The 23,185-nt window shown below is 44.7% G+C and overlaps 1 protein-coding gene across 1 annotated transcript; it reads left to right on the forward strand.

Annotated features, from left to right (window-relative positions):
* Positions 1–1,427: 1,427 nt before the first annotated feature.
* LOC146764972 (TOG array regulator of axonemal microtubules protein 2-like) lies at positions 1,428–6,708 on the forward strand. The gene is made up of 5 exons (XM_085563123.1): positions 1,428–1,627; positions 2,818–3,034; positions 4,089–4,175; positions 5,671–5,898; positions 6,557–6,708. The coding sequence occupies exons 1-5, from the start codon at positions 1,499–1,501 to the stop codon at positions 6,706–6,708; spliced, it is 813 nt and encodes a 270-aa protein (XP_085419249.1). The 5' UTR covers positions 1,428–1,498.
* The last annotated feature ends 16,477 nt before the right edge of the window (positions 6,709–23,185 follow it).

Raw genomic sequence — 23,185 nt, forward strand, 5'->3', positions numbered from 1 at the left:
CATCGCCTTCTAGCAATCGGTACTTTTGTCAGATGGGAGCACTTTTGTTAGATGTGACAAAGTACATGACATGTGCTTTACATGCCTCTTCCTCAGGAAAATCTTTCTGCTGGAGATGACCAGTGCCAGAGATTCTTTCCTTTCCCTACAAATGCTCTAGGATAAAAATTGTCCACTTCTGCATTATGCTGAACACAACTTCTCTGGAAGGCTTCCACAAAAACTGGGCAACAAAAGACACCCATTGGTAACAGCTCAGACCATCCAGTGCAGTGGCAAGGGCAGTGTTGTGGAGGCTCGGAGAGGGCCAGGTTTCTGCTGCCTGACTTGGGACAAGGAAATGCAACCAGGGTGTTCTTTTTAAATCCCAGTGTAGTCTTTTGTCTTTTTGTAGATGGGTGTTTTAATGAGAAGTCCCAGTCTTGAAACAAGATGCCATTCCCCAAAGATACAGTTCTCATCCATGTGGTTTGGCCTGGCTGATTCATGGCTTTTTTACCCTCAAACAGTATGACGTTTGAGTAGTAGTAGCAGTAGTAGTAGTAAGGGAATTCCTGAGCAACTTTGGCCAACAGGTGCCTCAATGTGGACTTTTTGTCTTGATATTCCTGTCCTTCATATAGTTTACTTGATGGACAGCATGTTTGGTTTATTTCCCCCTGTGCTGCAATCAGCGTTTAAGACAGGAATTTGGTTCTTGCTGTCTCTTCATGCTAGTGGCAGAGCTGCTTGTGCCTGTTCTCCTCTGATAACAGAGGGGATTTATTTAGAGCTGTCCCGCTCAGCGGTGGCAGGAAAGTGACCACATGTCTCAGTAGCATGGCTTGCATCTGCCCATGCTCATGGAAGAGACAGGTTGATCCAGGAGAATTGTTCCCAGTGGGTTTGTTAAGCTGTGGATCTGGTCTCTAGGGAAGCAAACAAAATGTGAGCGTAGTTCTGGCATGTCTGGCTTCTGTTTTTATCTCTGTTACTGCTTTTCTGGACCCTTCAGATACGCCCCTGTTCATCTGTTCAAATGCATCTGAGCTACTTTTCCAGATTGTCATGCCTGGTGTAGAGACACTTCTCCAGAATGATGTGTTTCCTTATTATAAGACACACACCTCCCATATGAGGAGGCATTTAAACTTGGAAGTAGCGTCTATCTTTCCCCACAAAGCAATGTGAGCAGTTCGCCTTGGAAGTCATCTGAAGATAGATCAGATGCAGCTCATCCTTGGTGTTTCTGAGTGAGCAGTGTGAGAATGTTACTTGCAGATTGTCTCCTGTAATGACTGGCGTGAGGCTCACGTTGTTCTTCAGAGCCTCATGATATTCTAGCTTGAAATGACATCACTAGGAAAGCTCCTCAAGATGTTTTGGTCACAATTAACTGAAGCTATTATTACCAACAGGTCCTAATTTGGTTTTATTTTCCAGGGTGGAGTCTACCTCTGATGGACGCCTCCTACACCGTGCAAAAGCCCAGGTCACGTTACCTCCAGCTGTGGAAGAGATGAAGCCGCTCCAGAAGCTTTACCTTCTCCTGGAAGCCAAGGAGTTTCAGACACGGATGGAAGGAGTGGCACTCCTCCTAGACCTGTCCAAAACCAAACCCCAGCTCATCTCCACTAACATTGTCCAAGTATGTAGGGTATCTTCATTGTTCCATTCCATCAGCTCCTTTCCCAGGCCTGGGGAAGTAAAGTTAATTCAGTGTGTCTTGGCAGGACATCCTGGCTCTTCGGGACAGGCTGGTCCCTCTTCCCCAGAGAAATTGAATTCAGGTCCAGGCTTCAGGACAAGTTTTTTTCAGTCCAGCTGTATTTGTCTGGCAGCTTTCTATATTGATGCTGTTGATCAGATGATGACAGAATTTCCTGCTGGTTTAACTGCTGCTGTCTCCTACTGCCAGTTGGGTTATGTGAAGGGAATCCAGCCATTGAAAGCAATAATGGCACTTATTCTCTGGACAAAAAATGGGTTTGAGTGGGGAAGAGATGTTTCAGGCTGGGTTGGTTTCAACTAAATGTTTTTAAAGGATACTTCTGGAAACTCCATCTTGTCTGGCACAGGCACAGCTCTGGCTACTCATTTCCATCCTTGTCCCTATTCCTCTAGGTAAAGATGGTGCTCACCCTTCTTGGGGGGCTTTTTTTTTTCTCTTTGGAAAAGGAGGAAAACAGTTAAGGACAGAGCTATCCTTTCTCCTCCCAGTAGATGCTTTTTCCCCTTCTTCCAGAAACTGGTGCCTGATAATGGGCTTTCAAGGGACTGAGCCTGCTCTAATGAGAGCTGTACAGCACATTGCATTTTAGAAGTCTACCTGTTAGTTAGAGAAATGGTCTGAGTCCTGGAAGAGTTGATCAGAGCCCTGCCCATCTCCAGACACAGGTTCTGAGACAAACAAAATAAAACCTAGATCTCCTCCAGCCATAGTTTTGGCAGAATCATAATTGCCCTCAGTACTTGAGGCAACTGTATAGAAACCCGGGCATTGTAAATATCAGCTTCCACTCTTGTAAAGCAAAGGTAGTCTTATCAGTTAATAAAGGGAATTGATTGAATGATTTATAGCTGGGGAGAAACATCATAGGAACTCTCCTGTCCCCAACTAAACCTCTTTAAAACAGATGAAAATCTTTCAACCAGCATGAGGTTGCAGAACCATTCCAGCGAGAGGCCCACAGGAAAACATTGCAATTGTGCATGCAAGGGCTGACCTGACAGAAAGGATCACTTTCACCTTTGACATTGCTGAGTGCTCATTTCCACACCCCCTCTTCAAACAAGGTCATTTTAATCAAGTTCTCATGTTATTTGTTCTCTTCACAGATTTTTGATTATTTTGACCTGAGACTATGTGACACGCATAAGAGAGTGAGGCAGAAGGCGCTGGACGTGCTGGCAGAAATCATAGGCCTCCTGGAAGATGCCCTGAGCCCCGTGATCATCCGTTTGGTGGAAGGAATAACAAAGAATCTAAACTCAAAGGATCCCGGGATTCATGCCGCAGCTGTGAGAGCGCTGGAAGGATCCATTGCTCATTTAGGTGAGGCTGAGCCCCAGCATGGACTCTCCTCAACTGCGTCTCTGTCTCTGTGACACAAGAGAACGCTGAGTGCCTTGACAGCTGCTGTTGTCTGTGGAAGGCTCTCGCAGACACCCACAGAAGCTTTGGAGGTGCAGTCCTTAGGAACCAGTCCTCCAACAGGCTTGAATGTGATCAGCAATTCCCAAAAGTCCCAGGAGCCCTTGTCTCTGTGCTGCTGATCTGAAGACAAAGTCCTGGACTACAGCTTTGCTACAATTCAGAGGCAAAGTTTGCTTGGGCCCCATCTGACTTCCCAAATGAACAGCTTTGCTGTTGGCATGAAGGGACACCAGCCCATCAGAGCTTCTGCAGAGCAGCCACCTGGAAGGCTCTACATGATAGGCATTAGCTGCCTATTTTCCACCTTTCTTCTTTGTCTTCTTTTTTCAAAGGGGAACTTAGGATTCACCAAGTTCATTTCCTTCGAACAAACTCGTCTAAATCCAGCTGTCAATCATGCCTTGTTCCACATGTTGTTTTGCATGGGGCAAGGTGGCTCTAGCAAACACCTACATAGACAAGGGCTGCTCTAAATTCCTTTGCCACACAGATTGTTGTCAGCTCTGAAAATGCCTGAAAAATTGAGTGGTGAGGAGGCAGGTCTTCAAGGGGTGTTTCCACCTTCTCCACCTCAGCTGCTCTGTGAATTCATGAACTGCCTGACTCAGTGCCTTTCTGTGTCCCAAGGATGGAGTTCTTCCTTTTTACTGTGGGATGCAAAACCTTTTCAGTGCTTACATGAAACTGAACTCTTGAGGTGCCTGATGTGAAATGTGTTAACTTAGCTCCTGGTACAGAAGACAACTTTGGATTTTCAAATGTGAAAGGAGAGCTTTTCTTTTGGAACTTTTAACCCTGCCAAGTAGGCTGGCAGGAAAGAAGAAAAGGATTCAAAAATCAGCAGAATATGACTTTCTTTTATAAAATGGGATTGCCCCTGCCCTTTCCCTCCCCACTGTCCTTTCTGCTATGACCTCAGAAGAGTAAGCAGAAACGTGTGTTTCACTTGTAGATAAAGTATCACTGATGAAAGAGCTCAGCAACCAATGGAGCCAACTGAATGGCGAAGCTCTGCTGGCTGTCACGGAGTGTATCACAGGTATGGCCTCCCCTTCTAAGCCAAGAGGTCCTCTAGGGGATTATTTACAGGGAATGCCTGGGAATGGACAGTAGAGTAGCTCCGCCACAGCAGGAGGTGCTGAGCTTGTCCCTCCTGCCTATGAATCTGAACAGGGCATGTTCAGCGATTGGGAATGTCAAAGGCTCTTTCAAACCACCATCAAAGAGCATTTGAATCCAGTAGATCCCCAGGAACAGGGAATATAGTTTTGCAGTTATTTTGATCTCTTTTTCAAATAAAGGAATGAACAAAAATGAGGACTACTTTAGAAAGTGCAAATGTCCTCACTCAGGTTTAGTGGGAACAGATAGCTCTTTCTGAAGTTCTGTCGTGACCAATGACTTTATTTGCATTTCAACTCAAATGAAGTCTCATTTTGAAATGTGGACCATTACCCGTTTCCTGCTTAGCAGGATTGGTTTTGGGTACTTTCAGGAGCTGTTTCAGTGTTGATGACTGCTGGTGGATTAACAGCATAGAGAAAATGAAGTCTCTTCCACCACAGAATAATAAGTAGCTACTAGATAACTTTTTGTCTGATCAGAAAATAAGACTGGTCTCCCTAGCATTTCAGGTTTTAACCCCTCAGTCAAATCTGCCATGCAAGGAGCCTGTTGTTAGCAAATTTTTGTCTGTGTTTGATATAGTTCAGTCCAGAAAATGAGCAGAGAGCAGATTTCAGAGACAATGTGAGAAAACACTTGCCTTCTGATTACATTTCAGTCCCCTGTGTAGCATTTTTCTTTCTCTATGCCCCTATTTCAGTGCACATTGTAAGAAAAAATGCCACTAACATTTGGAGGGGAACTGCCATTAAAACATGAAGATGCTCAAATTCCATGGCAGTGGGGTCTGGGTAATTCCCTAAGACATGCTAAGGTTTGAAACAGCTCCGTGTTGAAAGGCACAAAAGCATTCTGCCAAAGACACTGGCTAGTCACCGATATTTCTAAGGCAGCTGTCAAGCAGCTGCCATCTCTGGTGGGCTGGGGCTTTGAAGTGTGTTCTAATACTGCCCTTTGCTGTGTGCCACTGAGCAAAGGGGAGTCAGATAAGACTTCTGGCACTTTACATGGAAGTTACAAAATGGAATCACCCCCTTTATTAGAAATCACTCAACTGCCTCCTTACAGTGCATTTCCAAATCTTCACTGTGGGTTTAGACAACTTCTAAATGGAAATAAAAGGCAATTTGATATTTCATTCATTGTTCATGCAGAAACAAATTGTGAAATAATTTAGTAAAAGTACAAAGTCTGCCACAGGGACAAGGCTCTGTTTGGAGAAATTAGTCCTGAGGTATTGGTGGTTCAGTTTCAAGGATGATCAGCGGCTTTGCCCGTTTCTGGATCATGGGGCTCTGTGTGCTATTTTGCTGATGTTAGCCAGAAAGGCTTCCAAGAAGCAAAGGCAGAGGTAGACCCTTGTTTGCATGGAGGCTGGTGGGTAAGAAGCTGTGCCTCTCTCCCGGCAGTGCTTGTGGAGTGGGTTTATGCCAGGAGCCCTGAAGTCGTCGAGCGCTACGCCCTGCCCGTGCTCTGGTCCTTCCTGGAGAACAAGGCGCTGCCTGTCCGAAGTGCCAGCATCCGCACGGTGGCCACCAGGCTTGCCTTGGCCCTCTACGAGGTGATGGGCACCAAGCTGAAGAAGTGTGCAGCCAGCAAGCCTCCACGCGTGCAGGAAAACCTCTCTGACATTTTGGGCTGGTGAAGGTCTCATGTTCTCCGGAAAGATGACAAAGTTCTGACTTGGACACCTCCGGATGTGACTTTATTTACGTCTGCCAAAAATGACAAAACACTAAGGAAGGGTGTGCATCTACCCCCGCTCTCTCCATCGCCCTTCATCGTCATGAAATGGGAGCCCTGAAGCAACTCCAAACAATGAGGACAATGTGAAGACTGAGCATGGCTCAGCCTCACAAAAAGGTGAGGGGGGAGCTGGGCCACTCTCTGGTGGGAGGAAGGCTCTTGTGGCAGCCCAGAGAGCCTGTGCACATTGCCAGGGAACAGCTGTGCCCTGCATGTGCCCCTGCAATCAGCTGTGCTCTGCAAGTGCTCAGCTGTGGGGCAGGGAGAGGAGCAGGAGGCTGCATGTGCAGCTGAGCCATTCCTGGAAAGCACAGGGCTCTGGGCTCCCTGCTGTCCCAGGACAGCCCAGAGGCCAGGCTGTTCCTGTGGCAGCCCTGTGGAAGCGGGTCAGGGTTTTCCCCGGGCCTGCTTCAAGGGGCTGCCAGCAGCAGCATGCTTCCCTGCAGCTCCTTAGAAGATTCCAAGGAGTCTGTCCCATGAAATCTGGAGCTTTATATGCTTTAGGTTTGCATTGTGGCCTCTGTTACCCTTGGTCTCTCCACTTTGCAGATCTGACTGGTCGTAGCGATACCAAGAAGTTTTCTCTGGACACCTTCTATGTCCCCTTTACCACCAAGTCCTTGCCTGCAGTCCAGAAGAGCTCTCTTTCCTCCAAGCTCAGGAAGAAGCTACCCACCATCCAACAAATGTCTCAAGACTAGGCTTTATAGCATTTTTAGAACTATATAGAATTTTATAGAATTCTTCTGGTATAGTTAGAGATGTACTTATGTTCTTCCATAAAGTCCTTGCCTGCAGTCCGGAAGAGATTTGTTTCCTCCAGGCTCAGGAAGAAGCTTCCCAACGTCCGCAGAATGTTTCAAGAATAGGATTTATAGCATTTTTAGAACTATATAGAATTTTATTGAAATTTATAGAATTGAACAGAATTTTATAGATTTTTATAGACTTTTACAGATTTCTTTTAGTATAGTTAGAGATGTACATATGTTCTCATAGTTTTGAATAATGTGTTTTGACTTTATCTTTGAATTTTGATGACATCTTTTTAACTGGATGTGGAAAACCACAGACTGAGGTATTGTTTATTAAGATATATATATAAAGGTTAGGAAACGGACTCGTGAGAAACCACAGACGGAGGATAGGAAACGGAGTGTGAGAAAATACAGACTGCTTACAGACTAAGGTATTGGTTATGAAACGAGGATACACAAATAGCCTGCGGACACAACATTTGCAAGATAAAGAAAAATCACAAACACTTAACACCTGGGGACTGACGATACAAGATAAAGATAACCACAATTACGGCTTACGTAAACAGAAGGAAACTGCAAACAAAGGAGCCTGTCAGGACTTCATGGAAAGAACGGAATAAAAAGAAGACAGTTTAGACGAATCGGGACAGCAGAGAGGGAGCAGAGCCTCTCCGGCCGTCCAGCGCTGTTTTTGCTCATATCCTACTTGCAGTAATTAATAAAATTCTAATTGGATTATGATCCGTTGTGGCGTAAATTTATAACAATTTCTGGTGCCATGACTCGGATAAGGAACGGTGGGCTTTGGTCCTCCGGGGAGGCGCCCCGCGACATTTCGCGGCCCCGCGACCAACAGCTTACCCCACCTTACCGATGAACCTAAAGTCTAGGATAATGAGCAAAGGAGAGACCGGTAAAATCCCATAAAAATTCTGTGCATAGGAGTCCGGACTAAGACGCAGGACGCGTAACTAGTGAAATTATTCACAGAGCGAAATTGTTCGCGGCGAAATTGTTCATGGGTTTTCCGTTCGGGCGGGATTGGGTTTCCTGGAATATAATGAATGAGAGGTTCGATATACTGAGCCAAGCAAGTGTGGACTCTTAAGTACTGCATTTTCCATCTCCCGCGAGGGACTGGGCCAGGAACAAGAGGAGCGAGTGTGTGTGTGTGTGGAGATATTCCAGAAGATGGGGGCGAAGGGCAGCAAGCCTTCAACTCCCATGGGAAGGGTACCCACTGTACCTAAGAATACCCCTCTGGCATATATCTTAGATAATTGGAGATATTTCCCTGGAACCCTAGGGAAAGATAAGCAAAAAATGATAGAATATTGTACTAAGATATGGGGAGGGAAGAAGATTTCAAAAAAATGTATTTTGGCCAGTCTATGGGTCAGAAAAAGATTGGGTGAGACAGCAGTTAAACCTCTGGGTAAATAATAAAAAACTCCTTAACCTGGAGGAGAGAACAAAGGTGTTGTTTTTACTGTGAAAAGAAGGGACATATAAAGAGGAATTGCAGAGGAAGAATCAGGGATGAGGGAACATTGAAAATAGAATAGGGGAGTCAGGGGCTCTATATCTTAGGGGACTGGAGTCATTATAAGCCCTTGATAAAATTAAAAATAGGTCCCCATAAACAAGAGTTCACCTTTTAGTAGACACTGGGGCTGAGAAATCAACTATTAAACAGATACCTGAGGGATGTAAGGTTTCCCCTGAAAAAGTACAAGTAATTGGGGCAAAAGGGGAACCCTTTAAAGTAAGTAAAATCAAAAATGTGGTATTCGAAACTGAAAATAAATTTGGAATGGGTGAACTCTTGCTCGTCCCTGAAGCAGAATTTAACCTGTTAGGACGAGATTTAATTATTGAATTACAATTAGAAATTAAAGTGAAAAATCAAGAGTTGGCAGTGTCTGCTTATCCTTTGACCGTGGATGATCAAAAACAAATTAACCCAAATGTCTGGTACTCTCCGGACACAATTAGTAGACTGGAAATGCCACTGATTAAAATCCAAATTTCCGAACCCCACATACCTGTGAAGGTAAGGCAATATCCCATATCCTTAGAAGGACGAAGAGGATTGAAGCCAGAAATTGATCGATTATTGGCACAAGGAATCTTAGAGCCCTGTATGTCACCCTTGAACACCCCCATTTTGCCTGTAAAGAAACCTAATGGGAAATATCGGCTCGTACATGATCTAAGGGAAATAAACAAAAGAACTATTACTCGGTTCCCTGTGGTAGCAAACCCATACACATTGCTAAGCAAACTAGGACCCCATAACTCCTGGTATAGTGTGATTGATTTAAAGGATGCTTTTTGGGTCTGTCCATTGGCAGAAGAAGGCCGTAATTATTTTGCCTTTGAATGGGAAGACATAGAGACCGGCCGGAGACAGCAATTAAGATGGACCGTGCTCCCCCAAGGGTTCACTGAGTCCCCTAATCTGTTTGGACAGGCCCTAGAAGAGCTCTTAACAGAATATCAAGTACAAACGGGGAATGTGCTGTTACAATATGTAGATGATCTGCTCATAGCGGGGAATAATAGGGAGAATGTAAGAAAAGAAACCATTCGACTCCTAAACTTTCTTGCACAAAAGGGACTACGGGTATCACAGGAAAAGTTACAATTTGCAGAGGAAAAAGTAAAATATCTGGGACATTATCTGTTTAACGGCCAGAAGATACTAGATCCAGAGCGTATTAAAGGAATTCTGGAATTACCTATGCCTGTCACTAAGAGGCAAATTCGGCAGGCATTAGGGCTATTTGGGTATTGTAGGCAATGGATAGAGAACTACAGCTTTAAAGTTAAATTCCTATATGAACAACTGCTTAAAGACAAAATACCCTAGTGGACTCTTCAGGATCAAGAGCAGTTTGCTAATCTCAAAAGGGAGCTAAGTCAAGCACCGGTTTTAAGTCTCCCGGATTTAAAACGGCCATTCCATTTATTTGTTAACATACATGAAGGAACGGCATTCGGAGTATTAACTCAGGAATGGGCCGGACAAAAGAAACCGGTGGCATACTTATCAAAGCTGTTAGATCCTGTGAGCAGGGGTTGGCCGAGTTGTTTACAGATCATTGTTGCTGCTGCCCTATTGCTTGAGGAAACAAATCGCATTACTTTTAATAGAGAAGTTGTCTTATATGCGCCTCATAACATCAGGGGAGTGTTACAACAAAAAGCAGAAAAATGGCTTACAGATAGCCGATTATTAAAGTATGAGGGAATACTTATAGAATCCCCTAAATTATCTTTAAAAACTATTGGAGCAGTTAACCCCGCTGAATTTTTGTACTCAGGAAAAAGTAATGAACCATTACACAATTGTTTTCAAACAATCGAACAACAAACACGCATTAGGTCAGACTTAGAAGAACTACAATGTAGAGAAGTATTATTCATAGATGGGTCATCACAAATAGTAGAAAGTAAACAATTGTCCAGATATGCCATCGTTAAGTAGGAAAAAAGAAAAATTTAAGACAAAAAAATTGACAGAAAGCTTAAGTATAAAGTGGGAATACCATACACCATGGCATCCACAAAGTTCAGGAAAAGTTGAAAAGATGAATGGAGAAATTAAAACTATTTTGACTAAATTAATTATAGAAACCAAATTATCATGGATTAAATGCCTACCCATGGCACTATTAATTCTCAGAACCAGACCCCAAGCAGATGTAGGAATATCAGCATTTGAAATGGTGTACGGAATGTCCTACAGAATTGAAAGCCCACAAACAAATGTTTTAATTAGAGACCGTGTGATTAATGATAGAGACCGTGTGATTAATGAATATGTTTCACAATTAGCAAAACATCGTAACCAGCTTTGGGAACATGGACTGATGGTGCAACGTCCCCCATTGGACCTAAAAATACACAACGTTAAACCTGGGAATTGGATATTGATTAAAGTGTGGAAGGAAGAAACCCTAAAGCCCAATTGGGAGGGACCTTATCTTGTTTTGTTGACAACAGAAACAGCCGTCCGGACTGCTGAGCGTGGATGGACTCATGCCAGCCGCCTTAAAGGCCCAGTAACGAGACCTCACTGGAAAGTAATCAATACCCCAGGTGACACCGAGATAACCCTGAAAAGATAACATAATGATAAAGACGTTATTTGATTTTTTTGCTGCATTACCTTTTGGTATAAAGTGTGTATTGCTGTTTATATATGCTATAATTACTTCTTTTTTTTATCTATTATATATAGAAGCGTACAAAGTGTGTTGAAGGAAATTGCTAAACATATGTAGCCACACCATAGTGAATATAGAAGGTATGCTGATGTAAATAATATATATGTACTCTAAATATATTAATTTGTAGTAATGATATAAACTATAATTGTTATCCATTTGCTTGTTTTAGGTACAAGGTATGCCAGGATAAATGGTGGACACACTGTGAAGGTGGATACCTTCAATATAATTATTACCATTCCAACAAACCAGTCCCCCTTTGTGGTTGAAATCTTGGCTATAAAGTGTAGAGGGGAAGTACTAACTGTGTCTTGCTTTGCCCCATTAGTTCAAGATGCAAAGTGGGAAGCCTATATAAAGAGGCAGAAATCCCGAAACAGCTGTTCTCCTGAAGAATTCCCTTGCTGCCGAGAAGATGATACCCCCCGTGACTCGACACAACCGAGTCGACGGGCGAGGCAGAAGAGGAACAAACCGTGGAGAAAAGAACCAGAACAATGGGACGCAGAGGCAGCAACGGCCGAACTTCCCCAGGATTGGTAAAAATATACTTAAATTGGCAAAATGGACAGACACCCTTTTTCCTGGTATACCGTTAGTCTTGATATTGACAATAACCCAAGCAGAAAGGGGAAATTCTCATGAACCATTTAAATGGGAATTAATATCTTGGGAAGGAACGAGAACAATAGCCACTTTTAGCAACCCAGGTCCACCTGAATTCATAGTAAAACTTTGTAATTTAGTACCAATACATTGTGAAAAAGGACCTCCATTTTATATATGCCCGGCCTCTGGACCATCTTACTGTAATTATCCCAGACATTATTATTGTAGTTATTAGGGATGTGAAACAATAGCCTCGGGCTAGTCAGTAAAGGCTCCTGATAAATATATAAAAGCAACCTAGACTCCTAATGAATGTATACAGGAGTAGTCCAGGATACTATGTCTGAACTCCGGAAAAGGTTAAATCAACGCAAAAAAGATCATGAGGCGGGCAGGTCATGGTATGAAAATTGGTTTAATGTTTCACCTTGGCTAACCACTTTGTTGTCTGCCTTAGCAAGACCACTGATTATATTGATGCTGGGACTTATATTTATGCCTTGTATATTACGCTGTATTTTACACGATGTTAAACAACTATTTAACATAGCTAAACTACTTATTTTAACTACAAAGTCGGGGGCAAAATATAAAAGTGCATCTATTGATGAGGATGAAGATTGTTGTGAATGTGTTGTGCGACGTAGGGGCTACGCCTATTGTAATTGTGAAGTATTACCTTGTGAGTGCTATGATAAATGTTGGGATTGTAGAAAAAGGTTTATTTGCAATGCCGAAAGTGAAAGCAGTGTCTAATAAACAATAATGGGATAAAACAAGAAAATGGGGAAATTTGTGGAAAACTACAGACTGAGGTATTGTTTATTAAGATATATATATAAAGGTTAGGAAACGGACTCGTGAGAAACCACAGACGGAGGATAGGAAACGGAGTGTGAGAAAATACATACTGCTTACAGACTAAGGTATTGGTTAGGAAATGAGGATACGCAAATAGCCTGCGGACACAACATTTGCAAGATAAAGAAAAATCACAAACAACACCTGGGGACTGAAGATACAAGATAAAGATAACCACACTTACGGCTTACTTAAACAGAAAGAAACTGCAAACAAAGGAGCCTGTCAGGACTTCATGGAAAGAACGGAATAAAAAGAAAACTGTTTAGACGAATCGGGACAGCAGAGAGGGAGCAGAGACTCCCCGGCCGTCCAGCGCTGTTTTTGCTCATATCCTACTTGCTGTAATTAATAAAATTCTAATTGGATTATGATCCGTTGTGGCGTAAATTTATAACATTGATATATTTTATTTTGATGATTTAAAAAACCAAAATAAATTAAACATAAATAAACAAATGGAGAATGTGAGACCAGGACCTGCTAGCCAAGAGGTTATGGGAGTGCAGCTCATTTGATGTGCCAGTGTGTCACCACATCCTTTCCTCGCTGGGCATCTCCTCTTATTCTTTTGCCATAGTTTCTTTGTGTCATTTGTGCTGCTCTCTGCTACTTGGTATTACAATGGGACCACCATTGACAGGTTTGGGGGACAATGGACCCGAAAGATGCTGTACAGCCAAAAGTGCCGGCTCCAGGGGCACAAGGGCGCCGTTGTGCTGCGGGGGACCGCGATGCCCTGAGCAGGGCCGATCCTGCACCGCGCCTTGGGCACCCCTGCTTTCAGAGTCTGCATAAGATTATAAAATCACCAGGAGAAAAGAGCATGAACCAGTTCTGCTATGGCAGTATCTCAAGGCTTTGAGGGAGAGGGTTGTGAGGGCCTATTAACTCACAGGGATGCACAGAAAGTGTTGAAATGGAAAAAATAGTCAAAACCATTTAGAACTGGGAAGGAAAATCTGAGACAGTGGCAGCTAGCACCTCAGAAACACGTGGCTTTTGCTCCTATCATCTGAGAGCTTCCTGAGCAGGAGCAATTCTTTGAATTGCATCAGCGTGGCCATGGCAGGAAAGGGAAGCGAGCAGATGGATTTAGTTTATCCTGCCACCCCCTGAAATCCCAGTTCTCATTTGTGTGCGCTGCGGATTCTGCATCAGGGGCCTGTGGCCCTGAGTGGGTGGCCGCCGCCTAAAATTTGGAACGGCTCAGGATGTCTCCCAGACCAAGCCTGCCACCAACTCAAATGTCTACTGCCCTGACAGTCCCAAGTGCTCCCTGCAAACTGAAATCAGCAACCTGGGGTGGCGATCTTTGTTTCACAGAGCAAATGGCCGCTGTTTGTGTTCAGGGGCCTGTGGCCCTAAGTGGACAGCCACCTCCAAAAAAATCCAAAAAGCGCAGGATGTGTCCCAGGCCCCCCAACCTGCCACCACCTCGAACTTGCTCTGCCCTGACAGTCCCAAGCTCACCAGGCAACCTGACACCAGGAACCTGGGGTTGCGAGCTTTGTTTTCCAGGGAAAAGGGCCAGCGTTCTTGGTCAGGGGCCTGTACAGGGCCCTGAGTGGGCTGCCGCCTCCAAAAAATCCGACCGGCACAGGACGTGTCCCAGAGCCAACGTTCCACCACGTCAAACTTGCTGCACCTTCCCCTGGCCTTGCTCACTCCTGTGCACCTGCTACTGAGAGTAAGTGACTGTGAAGCCTGGGTCACCTATTTTCACCCGGGAGAACTGCTCCAAATACACAGGAATCTCCAATATGCAGGAATCTCCCAGTATGCAGGAATCTGTGTCACCAGTGAGCAAGAAGACACTATCTAGACAGCACTGCAAGCCAGAGGAAACCTGATTCTAGGCAGCTTCCTTGCAACTGTCTCACTTATAATTGATATTTTATTGTTTACTTTGCAGGCTTGCGCTTATCAATGACACTTTGCTGCACGAAACAGCTGGAAGACTTCTACCTCCTTTGCCAAATCCTGGGGGAAACTGCGGTGATAAATGAGCCCTGAAACAACATGATTGATAGTTCTGTAGCCTCAAGGTGCACTGCAGATCCTTTTGTACAAATCAAATCTTGCTTAAGTCTCCTTAAATTTCTCAGGGTGACCTCTCTTCTTCCCTCTCTCAATTCTTGCTATGAATCACTGAAAGTCTACTTTCCTTTTTAAAATGTTATTTTAATTAAGGGTCATATATTTCCATTTATTTTCCCTTCAAGTAGCATTGGGCCTCAACCACTGTCAGCTCAAAGGGGACAGTGAATGTCTGGTCAAAGAAAACACGGCTTGTAAAGACAAGAAGGCTGCTGGGCTCCTGGCAAGTGCATGCGCAGAGACACTGATCCATGTGCTGATGAGCTGCTCTCACTGCTCCTTCATTTGCAGAAGCTGCCAGTTAAAATCACAGCTGGAAACAAATTAAATCTGACTTTCTGACTTGCCAGAATGCAGTATCTTTGGTACCTCTGATGCCTTTTTGGCATCTAAGACACCTTTTTGGGCTACCTGAAAACAGAAGCCAGACAAAATTAAGGCAATAAAAAAGCATTTATATTTATTGAACGGCCTTCAGGTACATTTAGGGCACATGAAGCCCCCCCGGGGCTGCACCCAAAAATGGACCACGGCTCACAGGTTTTCACACTTTTAGAAGTTTGGGCCATTTGCATATTGAGGGTTCAGCTTCCAATTCCAGCTTCAGGTAATGAAGTAATTTACCCCAAGTTTGCTCCCCCCAGCTCACTTTTGTTTCCATCTCTGGGGGCCTGCGGCAGTGAGGTGTCCTTGACTGCCAGGCCTGGAGAGGAATTGCTGTGTCTGCCCAAAATGGGAAAGCAGCAGCTCACACTGTGTGTGGAGTTTAGAGTTCTACACTAAAGAACTGCAGGGTTAGAAATAGATGGAAAATATAAAAGCAGAAATGCTAAGGCATCACTTGTGGTAATGGAAGGTAACAATGGTACTGCAGAGAGCACCTGCCCAGCTGGGGCTTTACCTGCTGTTAGCAGGGAGTTCACAGCTGGAGCCCTAAATCTGCTCTAAGGCTACTTTGATGCTGCCATTCATTTCCAGGCACTTTGGGAGGACAGCTGAGTGACAAAAGCTTCAGGTTTCCCATCTGAGTGGTGACTCTCTTGTCTGGGCTAAGCAGTACATTAAGTTGCCTTGGAATCTCCATGTGGGAAGTGCCATATAGTGCAAAGTATTTCTATTGGTGCACTAGAATAAAGATTTATTAGCAAAAGCCAAGAAATCTCTGCAGCAGGACAAAGCCTCCTAAGTCAGCCTTGCAGCACCACACTGGGGCTGAGAAGTCCTTCAGACTCTCACAAGTGGGAGTTATCCTGGTGATGGGAAGAGCAGTGTTCAGTGAGAGGAACCCAGTCGGTTCTGCTTTCAGGGACTCTTCACTGAGCCCAGCCACAGCATGGATGTCCATGAAGGCAATGGGTGCCCTGAGTTACATTAGTTTTTAGGAAGATTCACTGCATAAAAACATTGTGAAGCATCCCATTGATGCCTCAGGTTTTAACTTTTCTATTTTTCACATTCCGGGCTGCTTTAGTGTGTGGGTCTGGGCTTCGTATTAGGGGATGGTGAGCCCTCTGTACAGAGCAGAGAGACAAAACAATTCCTTCTCTAGCTGGGGACCAAGGACAAATCATCCAAATCTCAGGCCCAAGGGCACAAACAACGTGGGTTGAAGAGAGAAAAACAAGCAGGATGGGACTTCATGGGCTAAAGCTAGAATTGAACAATTGACTCCAATATGCAAATGGAGCAGAAGTGATCAAAGTGAGAGACCCTGTGAGCAGTTGTGCATTTTGTGACTATTTTGGGTTCACCTCGGCTGTAGACATGGCTGGAGTCTTGTACTGCTCAGGGTGTATCCATTGAGGCCTTTTCATAAATCCCTACTGTTATAAGTTGAGGCGAATAATTTGATTCAGCCTGTTAAGATCAATTAATAATTTTATTAATTACAGCAAGCGATAGCAAGCAAAACAGCGCTGGGTTCAGCTGGGAGCCTGGCTCCGCCAAAAGCTGACAACCTTTCCTTCTCTTCAGTCCCTTTTTATCTTGCATGTGTGGGGGTGATGAGTCTCGTTCCACCGTGGTTATCAGTCCCAAAAACAATGGATTTCACAAGTGGGGTGGTGTGTCTCCTTCCACTGCGGTTTATCAGTTTTCAGCAACAATGGGTTTCCACTGCGGTTATCAGTTCCAGCCAGTCCTGCAAAATCTTTCACAATCTTTGTTTGTGGTTACCAGTCAAGCCTGTAAATTCCATGTCCCGACTTCCCCCCCTTTTATCGTAATTTCATACTTTTGATGAACAAACAAGTCAATGCAGTTTCTCACACCTACTTTATTCATTAACTCAGTCTAGCCTCTGTTCTAGGGCAGCCTTTACAAGGCATCAGTTTGGTCAGAATTACATACTAAAAACTCTAAAATTCTACTTTTGCACCCTGTGTCAATTCACCTATTACACTACTCAAACCCTTTTGGCTTGTAATTCCTCATACAGTGTTGGCAGCCTCTCCCAGAAAGTAAAACCAAAGCCATAGGTGCTTTTGACTTCTTGCCAGGGTCTCCGAGCCCCCTGCCAGGGTCTCGAGACATCCAGGGCAGCCAGAGGGATGTCCTGGACTCCAACAGTAAGATCCTTTGGATCCTAAGTCATATTATTTCTTCCCTAGCTGTGAAATGAATGGTACCTTTAACTCAATGCTGTATATACCTACTAGTAGTCTCTTTTTGTCTTTTTTTCCTGAGTAGTATTAGTTTGTTTTAAGCCTTATGTCTGTTTTGTGTCTATTAAAGAAAGAATTCATTCTCTAACAGACTGTGTCAGCTATTCTTAAAAAACTTGTGAACCAGAGTGGGTTTTGGGGTGCTGGCCACCTCAATAAACTTCCTGCCTGCTGCCAGAGACCTGGGCAAGAGGCAGGGGCTTATCTAAACCCCCACATGCATTTGTAAAAGTGAGTCCCAGCTGGCCCCAGCTCACCAGGCAGCTGGTACCGCTCTGCCCCGCTGACACCTGCAAGGGCAGCAAAACCCACAGCAGCAGTGCCTCAGCCTGGCCAGAAGGCACTTCTCACACCAGGGGCTTTATTGGGGTGCAGGTATTTTGCAGCAGTTCCAGTGCCTAGCTCCTCCTCCCTGGGCAGAGCATCTCACAATGGGTCATTATGAGTCACGAGGTGTGTCCTTAATCACCTGCTCCTGGACAGTGTTATCTCTGAGTCATGGGGCAAGGCATTGATGGGGCTATTAACAGCAGATAAGGAAAACTGCCCCAAGGCAACTCCTACTCAGATGGTAAATAGGAAAACGTTTTTTTTTTTTTAATCTTGGACAATGGCCAATACAAGAGGGCAAGGAAAAACTTTTGAAAGAATCTTGGAAAACACTGCATGAAAGGTATATTTTCTATACCTTAAAGAATTCTCTTTAAACAGCCCTGGTTTTCCCAAGCTCTTTTCCCAGCCAGAGCAGGAAGTGCTGCAGGGCCCAGCATCCTCTTATGTCCTACCTCCATGCCTACAGCACTTCTGTCAGCAGGCTGGCACTGAGCTGTGTCTGGCAGTCCTGCTCTGAGCTGCTGATGGTGGGAGCAGCGTGTGCTTGGTAGGGAAGAGGCTGTGATCCAGGGTTTCCTCTGGAGAGCAGCAGGAATGAGACCTGCAGCCAGACTGGGGCTTCTCTCTGTTGTTATCATCTCTGCACTGGACACGCTGTGATCAGCACCGCACCGACCGCTTCTTGGGGCCACTTCAGTGAATCGTGTGGCTGTGTGACAGCAAGAGTTGAGTGTGTGCCTGGTGTGTCTAAGCAGAAATAGGGAGCAAGATAAAACCAACCTGAGCTCCTCATTTTGGGGAAGCCTTTAATAGAGGTGCTGAAGGGAATGTCTTTCTCCCAAAAAGCCAGGGAATCTCAGGAAGTAGGAAACTGGACAGGACAAATGTAGATCTGAACCAATGTGGTTAATCAAACATTCTCCCCTTATTCGAGATAAGATAGTATTTTATATAAGCTTCTACATAGTTTACAGTTACAAAGACATACTGATTGGCACACTAACATTGCTTACCTTTTCCTTAAGGTACTTTTCACACTGCAGCTCTACTCTAATTCATGCTCCGATAGCTGATTACTTTGTAGGTACCTTAACATAATTTCTAACTGTGCCACTACTGAATTCTCACTGCATCAAAGGCTTCGAGGCCCCATCAAGGCTGCTTATCAGGCCTAGTCTGACTGGGTTGCTCAAACCTCATAATTCATGTCCTCTTTCTCTCAAAAATGCTGCAACACTCCCAAAGCCATTTAGCTACAGAATTGGAGGGGGACTTGCTGAATACTCAGGTGAGAAAGTAGGAATGAAATAGAGAACATATTGAGCTGCAGCACCTCCTTGTATGACAGGCCGTTTTAGGTAAGAAAGGTGTGTGTTCAACCATTGCCAGGTCAGAAACACTGCTTTTTCAGAGCAAAACTAATTGGAATCATCTTTGCAGAAACGGCCTCTGGCTTCTGCATTTATCCATCCTGTGATGACCAAGAAGCAGAGGATTGAACAAGAGCCCAGCAGTATCCAGCCAGCAGCTGCTGGCCACTCTCCTTCTTCCTTGGACCTGCCTTCCACATCCTGCTCAACTTTGAACCTGGCTCCAAGTGTCAGCTCCATTTCCACCTCCACCCATCAGCCAGAAGAGAAAGATAAAATTCGGACTCTGTCTGGAATCCCAGCGCCTGTCAGGGTGCAGGGGAAGACTCCCAGCTCCAAAGGTGAGAAAACAGACTTAGACAGGGGGAAAGAATCCCATCCTTTGGATTTCGATAAAATGCCTGCCATGAGCAAAGCCAATGAGATGAAAAGAGAGTGCAGGACCCAAGCAGAAAAGGAGTCACACAGTCCAAGTGCAAAGGGTATGAAACTGATGGACCACTTTTAGATATGCTTCCATTTCATTTTTTACTGGAAATTGGTATGTTTTTTTAGTCATATCTAGCCTCCCATCCACCGGCACCTCCAAGTCGTCCTCATCTTCATCCCCAAGACTGTCTTGGTGTCAGGGAATGTCCCAAACCCAAAGATGCAGCCCTTTGCACTTGGCCTTGCTGAATCTGATGAGGTTCCAAAGGCCCCACTTCTTGGTCCTTCCAGATGGCATCCCATGCCTCTGGTTTTGGCAAACTTGCTGAGGATGCACCTAATCCATTCTAGAGGATGCATTTGCTGAGGGTGCACTTAGTGTCATTCTAGAACATAGCTGAATGCTTGAGCTTACAAACTGGGGAAATCATATAAAAGCAAAATGCATAAAAATATTTTTTCATAAAAACTTCCCATCCAGCATCACTCCTTCACCAGCTTTTAATGACTGTTTCTTTTTAATGCTTTACATTTGGATTCTTGGAGATCTGTAAATGACGGACAAATAGAGGCTCAGAAGTCTTGGTACATCCTTTTGTATCAGCTTCCTTGCCTTCTCCAAACCTCCAGTTTGAACTATTTGTTTCTGGTTTTCCCTCTCTTTAGGAGAAAAAGCAGAGGTCAGAGGAGCCCAGCAAAGCAATTCAGGTCCTGTGCCTGAGAAGAAGAGGATGATGTCTGTGAGACTTGCAGACATTGACTGGAGCGGTTGCGCTGCTGTTTACGGCCGACCCTACAGGGACAGGGTGATTCATTTACTTGCTCTGAGGGATTACAAGGAGCCAGAGTTACTTGCTCGGCTGCAGAGAGATGGAGTCAGGCAAAAGGACAAGGATTCCCTTGGAAAAATGCTTCAGGAGGTGAGATCGTGGAGCTTGTGCCACAACTTATTCCATCATGCTATTCTGCCATTCATAATTTTACTACTTCCTCACCTGTTTAAATTAGAGACTTTTCCAATACTCCTTTGAGTTAAGTTCCACTGGGATGTCTTTCTCATAGGCTTTCATAAAATGCACACCCATTGAAAGATGCAGTAAATCCTTCCTTCCTTCTTAAATATTCCCCATCCACATAGGCTTTTGCTGAATAATGCAAGCATTAATATACCGAATAGGACTATTTCCTCTTTAGCTAGGAAAAAGCATCTTGGAACCTAGTCAAAGGACTCCAATTCAACATGGATACACTTTCAGTTGATCCTACAGTGACTTTAAGGAACTGATTCCCTGAACCTGTGAGGTTTGTTGCAGTGTTTGCCCTGGGCAGTGGCAGGGATTTTTCACCCTGAAGACATTCACAATATAATGGGAGCCACGTTTTGCCATCCCAACTCAAGTAGCCCATGTAGGTTTCTGTAGTTTGCATATATAGGTGTAATGAACATTTGTTTTCCAAAATGTCTTCCTGTAGGTTGCTGACCTGAATGCAAAGGATAATTCCTTCAGGCTGAAGGAACATCTGTTTCAAACCCTTTAGACTGATTGGCCTGGCTACAGCAAAACTGAGAGAGCGAATTTGAAGTTAATACTTTCTAGGTAAGTTCAGTCCTTTGGGGAAGGAAAAGAGCCTTTTCAAAAGAAAGCCCTGGGAAATGAAGCCTAGGTTCTTAGAATATGCTGAGGCAGCAGGGACCTGCCAGAATCCTGGCCCAGCACAGGACACCACAAGAATCACACCAGGTGCCCAAGAGTGCTGTCCAAACACTTCCTGAAGCCTTGCTGCAGGGACCACTGGGCTGGGGAGCCTGTTGCAGTGCTCAAGCACCCTCTGGGGCATGAATGTTTTCCTGATATCCTGCCTAAAGCTCCCTCAACTCAGCTTCATGCTGATTCCTGGAGTCCTGGCACTGAAGATCTGCAAGGAAAGGATTATGACAGTTGATATTTTGGCCTTGTAACTTGAAATATTGGACCATCCTTACAGAAAAGCAGCTCCATCTCAGAACCCCACTAGCAGCAGCCAAGCAACATCTCCAGGGCCTTCTGAGAGAGATGCTCCAGCAAGACCTGCTCAGGTATTTTGTGCATTTTTAACATTCTGTACTCTGTATTAGGTTTCAGCAGACTTGCTGGTGGTATAAAAGCTGTGATGTGAATGTGCCGGACCAGTCCTAAGCATGGTTTGCCTCAGACATTCCAAGTGCTGTGACAGGAAGATGTGATGAGAAGAGAGGATCCAGCAGAGGTGGAGCAGCACTGTCCTGAGCCACATTTCTGCTCTGCCTGAAGACTTGAGCTCAGTCCCCACCCTCAACTCATTCCCTGGAGGAGGCCTCAAAGGGCTGGCTCTGCAGGGAAAATCTCCTGTACATAAGAGGCTGCAGCAGGTTGGGGCAGATGGGGCCCTCTTGCTCTCTTGTCCCTCTGTCTCTCTGTCACTCTCATTGCTGACTCCAGCTCTGCACTATCCATGTGGCTGCACCAACACAGGAGCTACAGAATGGTGATATTTCCTCAGTCCCTCCTCTGCCTCTGTTTCTCTCCTCCCTCACTCTGCCTGGGCACACATGGCTGTCCTGTTCTACTCCATCCTCAGGTTGGAAGTTTGCTGGGGGTTTGGGGAGCTTGTGGCTCTGTGTTGTGGCTTGTGAGTCAGCAGCTGTGAGAAGGTCCTTGGGAGGAGCTGAGAGATGATTGAAGGGCACTGAGCAACAGCGAGGGCTTGCTGGTAACCACTTGTGACACTCTCTTGTACAAATTCAATGGCTTGTTAGCCAGCAGCTTTTGAGTCTGCGCAGCAGGTAGCCTGCTGGATTTAAGACAGCTGCTCCTAAAAGCACAAGAATTCCTTGACATGTGGCTGCTGTCTTTGTTCATCCTGATGAGAATTCACAACCAACCGTCACACCCTGTACTCCTGAATTCTAAGAGTGAAGCACTAATCTCGTTTTTAACACATAAAACTCTAAAACAGCCAGGTGCCTCTTCAGTAAATCATGTGGATGTTTGACAGCAAAAGCTGAGTCTTTTCCTGGTGTGTGCAAGCAGAAATTGGGACCCAGATAAAACTTACTGGCTCTCCCCTTTGGGGAGGTTTTGCTGGAACTGCTGAAGGGAGTGGCTGCTTCCCAAAGCCTTTTATCAGTAGACTTGGAGAAGGACTGGCTAAGTCCTAAGATGAGAAACTAGGAATGTGAAAGAACAGATATTTACCTGGAGGTCCTCCATGTTTGACAGCTGTTTTAATTTAAAGAACATGTGTTTTCAGCCTTTGCCAGTTCACAAATCCTGCTTTTTTAGAATGGGGGCAAAACCTGACTTTAGTCAGAGATTAATGAACTGTTTTGTTATTGTTGTAGAAACAGCTTTGGGCTTCTGGCTTGACCAGTCCTGCGATGAGCAAGAAGCGGAGGATTGAGCAGTAGCTCAGTTACCTCCAGCCAGCACCTGGTGGCCACTCTTCTTCCTGGGTGCTTGCTGTGACATCCCATTCTACTTTCTACCTGTCTGCAAATGTCGGCTCCATTTCCCCTGCACCCTTCAGGTTCAAGTAAGACACAAATTTTTGAGTTCTACCATGACAGCACTTGTGTGTTGAAGACTACCGTGTCAAGAAAGATGTGTAGAGAATTTGGGAGGCTGAAGCAGTACTGTCCCTTGGATCTCCATGAAAGTATCAATGTGCATCTTTTCCTAACTCCAGTGTGGATAATGATGGAGTAAAGATTTGATGATTAAGCCTCTGCATGAATTAAGGTGCAAGAAAGACCATATTCCAGAGTCAATAATACAGACATTCTTTAATAGTAAATGTC

Source organism: Lonchura striata, chromosome 30 (genome assembly GCF_050655825.1).
Source record: "Lonchura striata isolate lonStrDom1 chromosome 30, ASM5065582v1, whole genome shotgun sequence".
Taxonomy (NCBI): domain Eukaryota; kingdom Metazoa; phylum Chordata; class Aves; order Passeriformes; family Estrildidae; genus Lonchura; species Lonchura striata.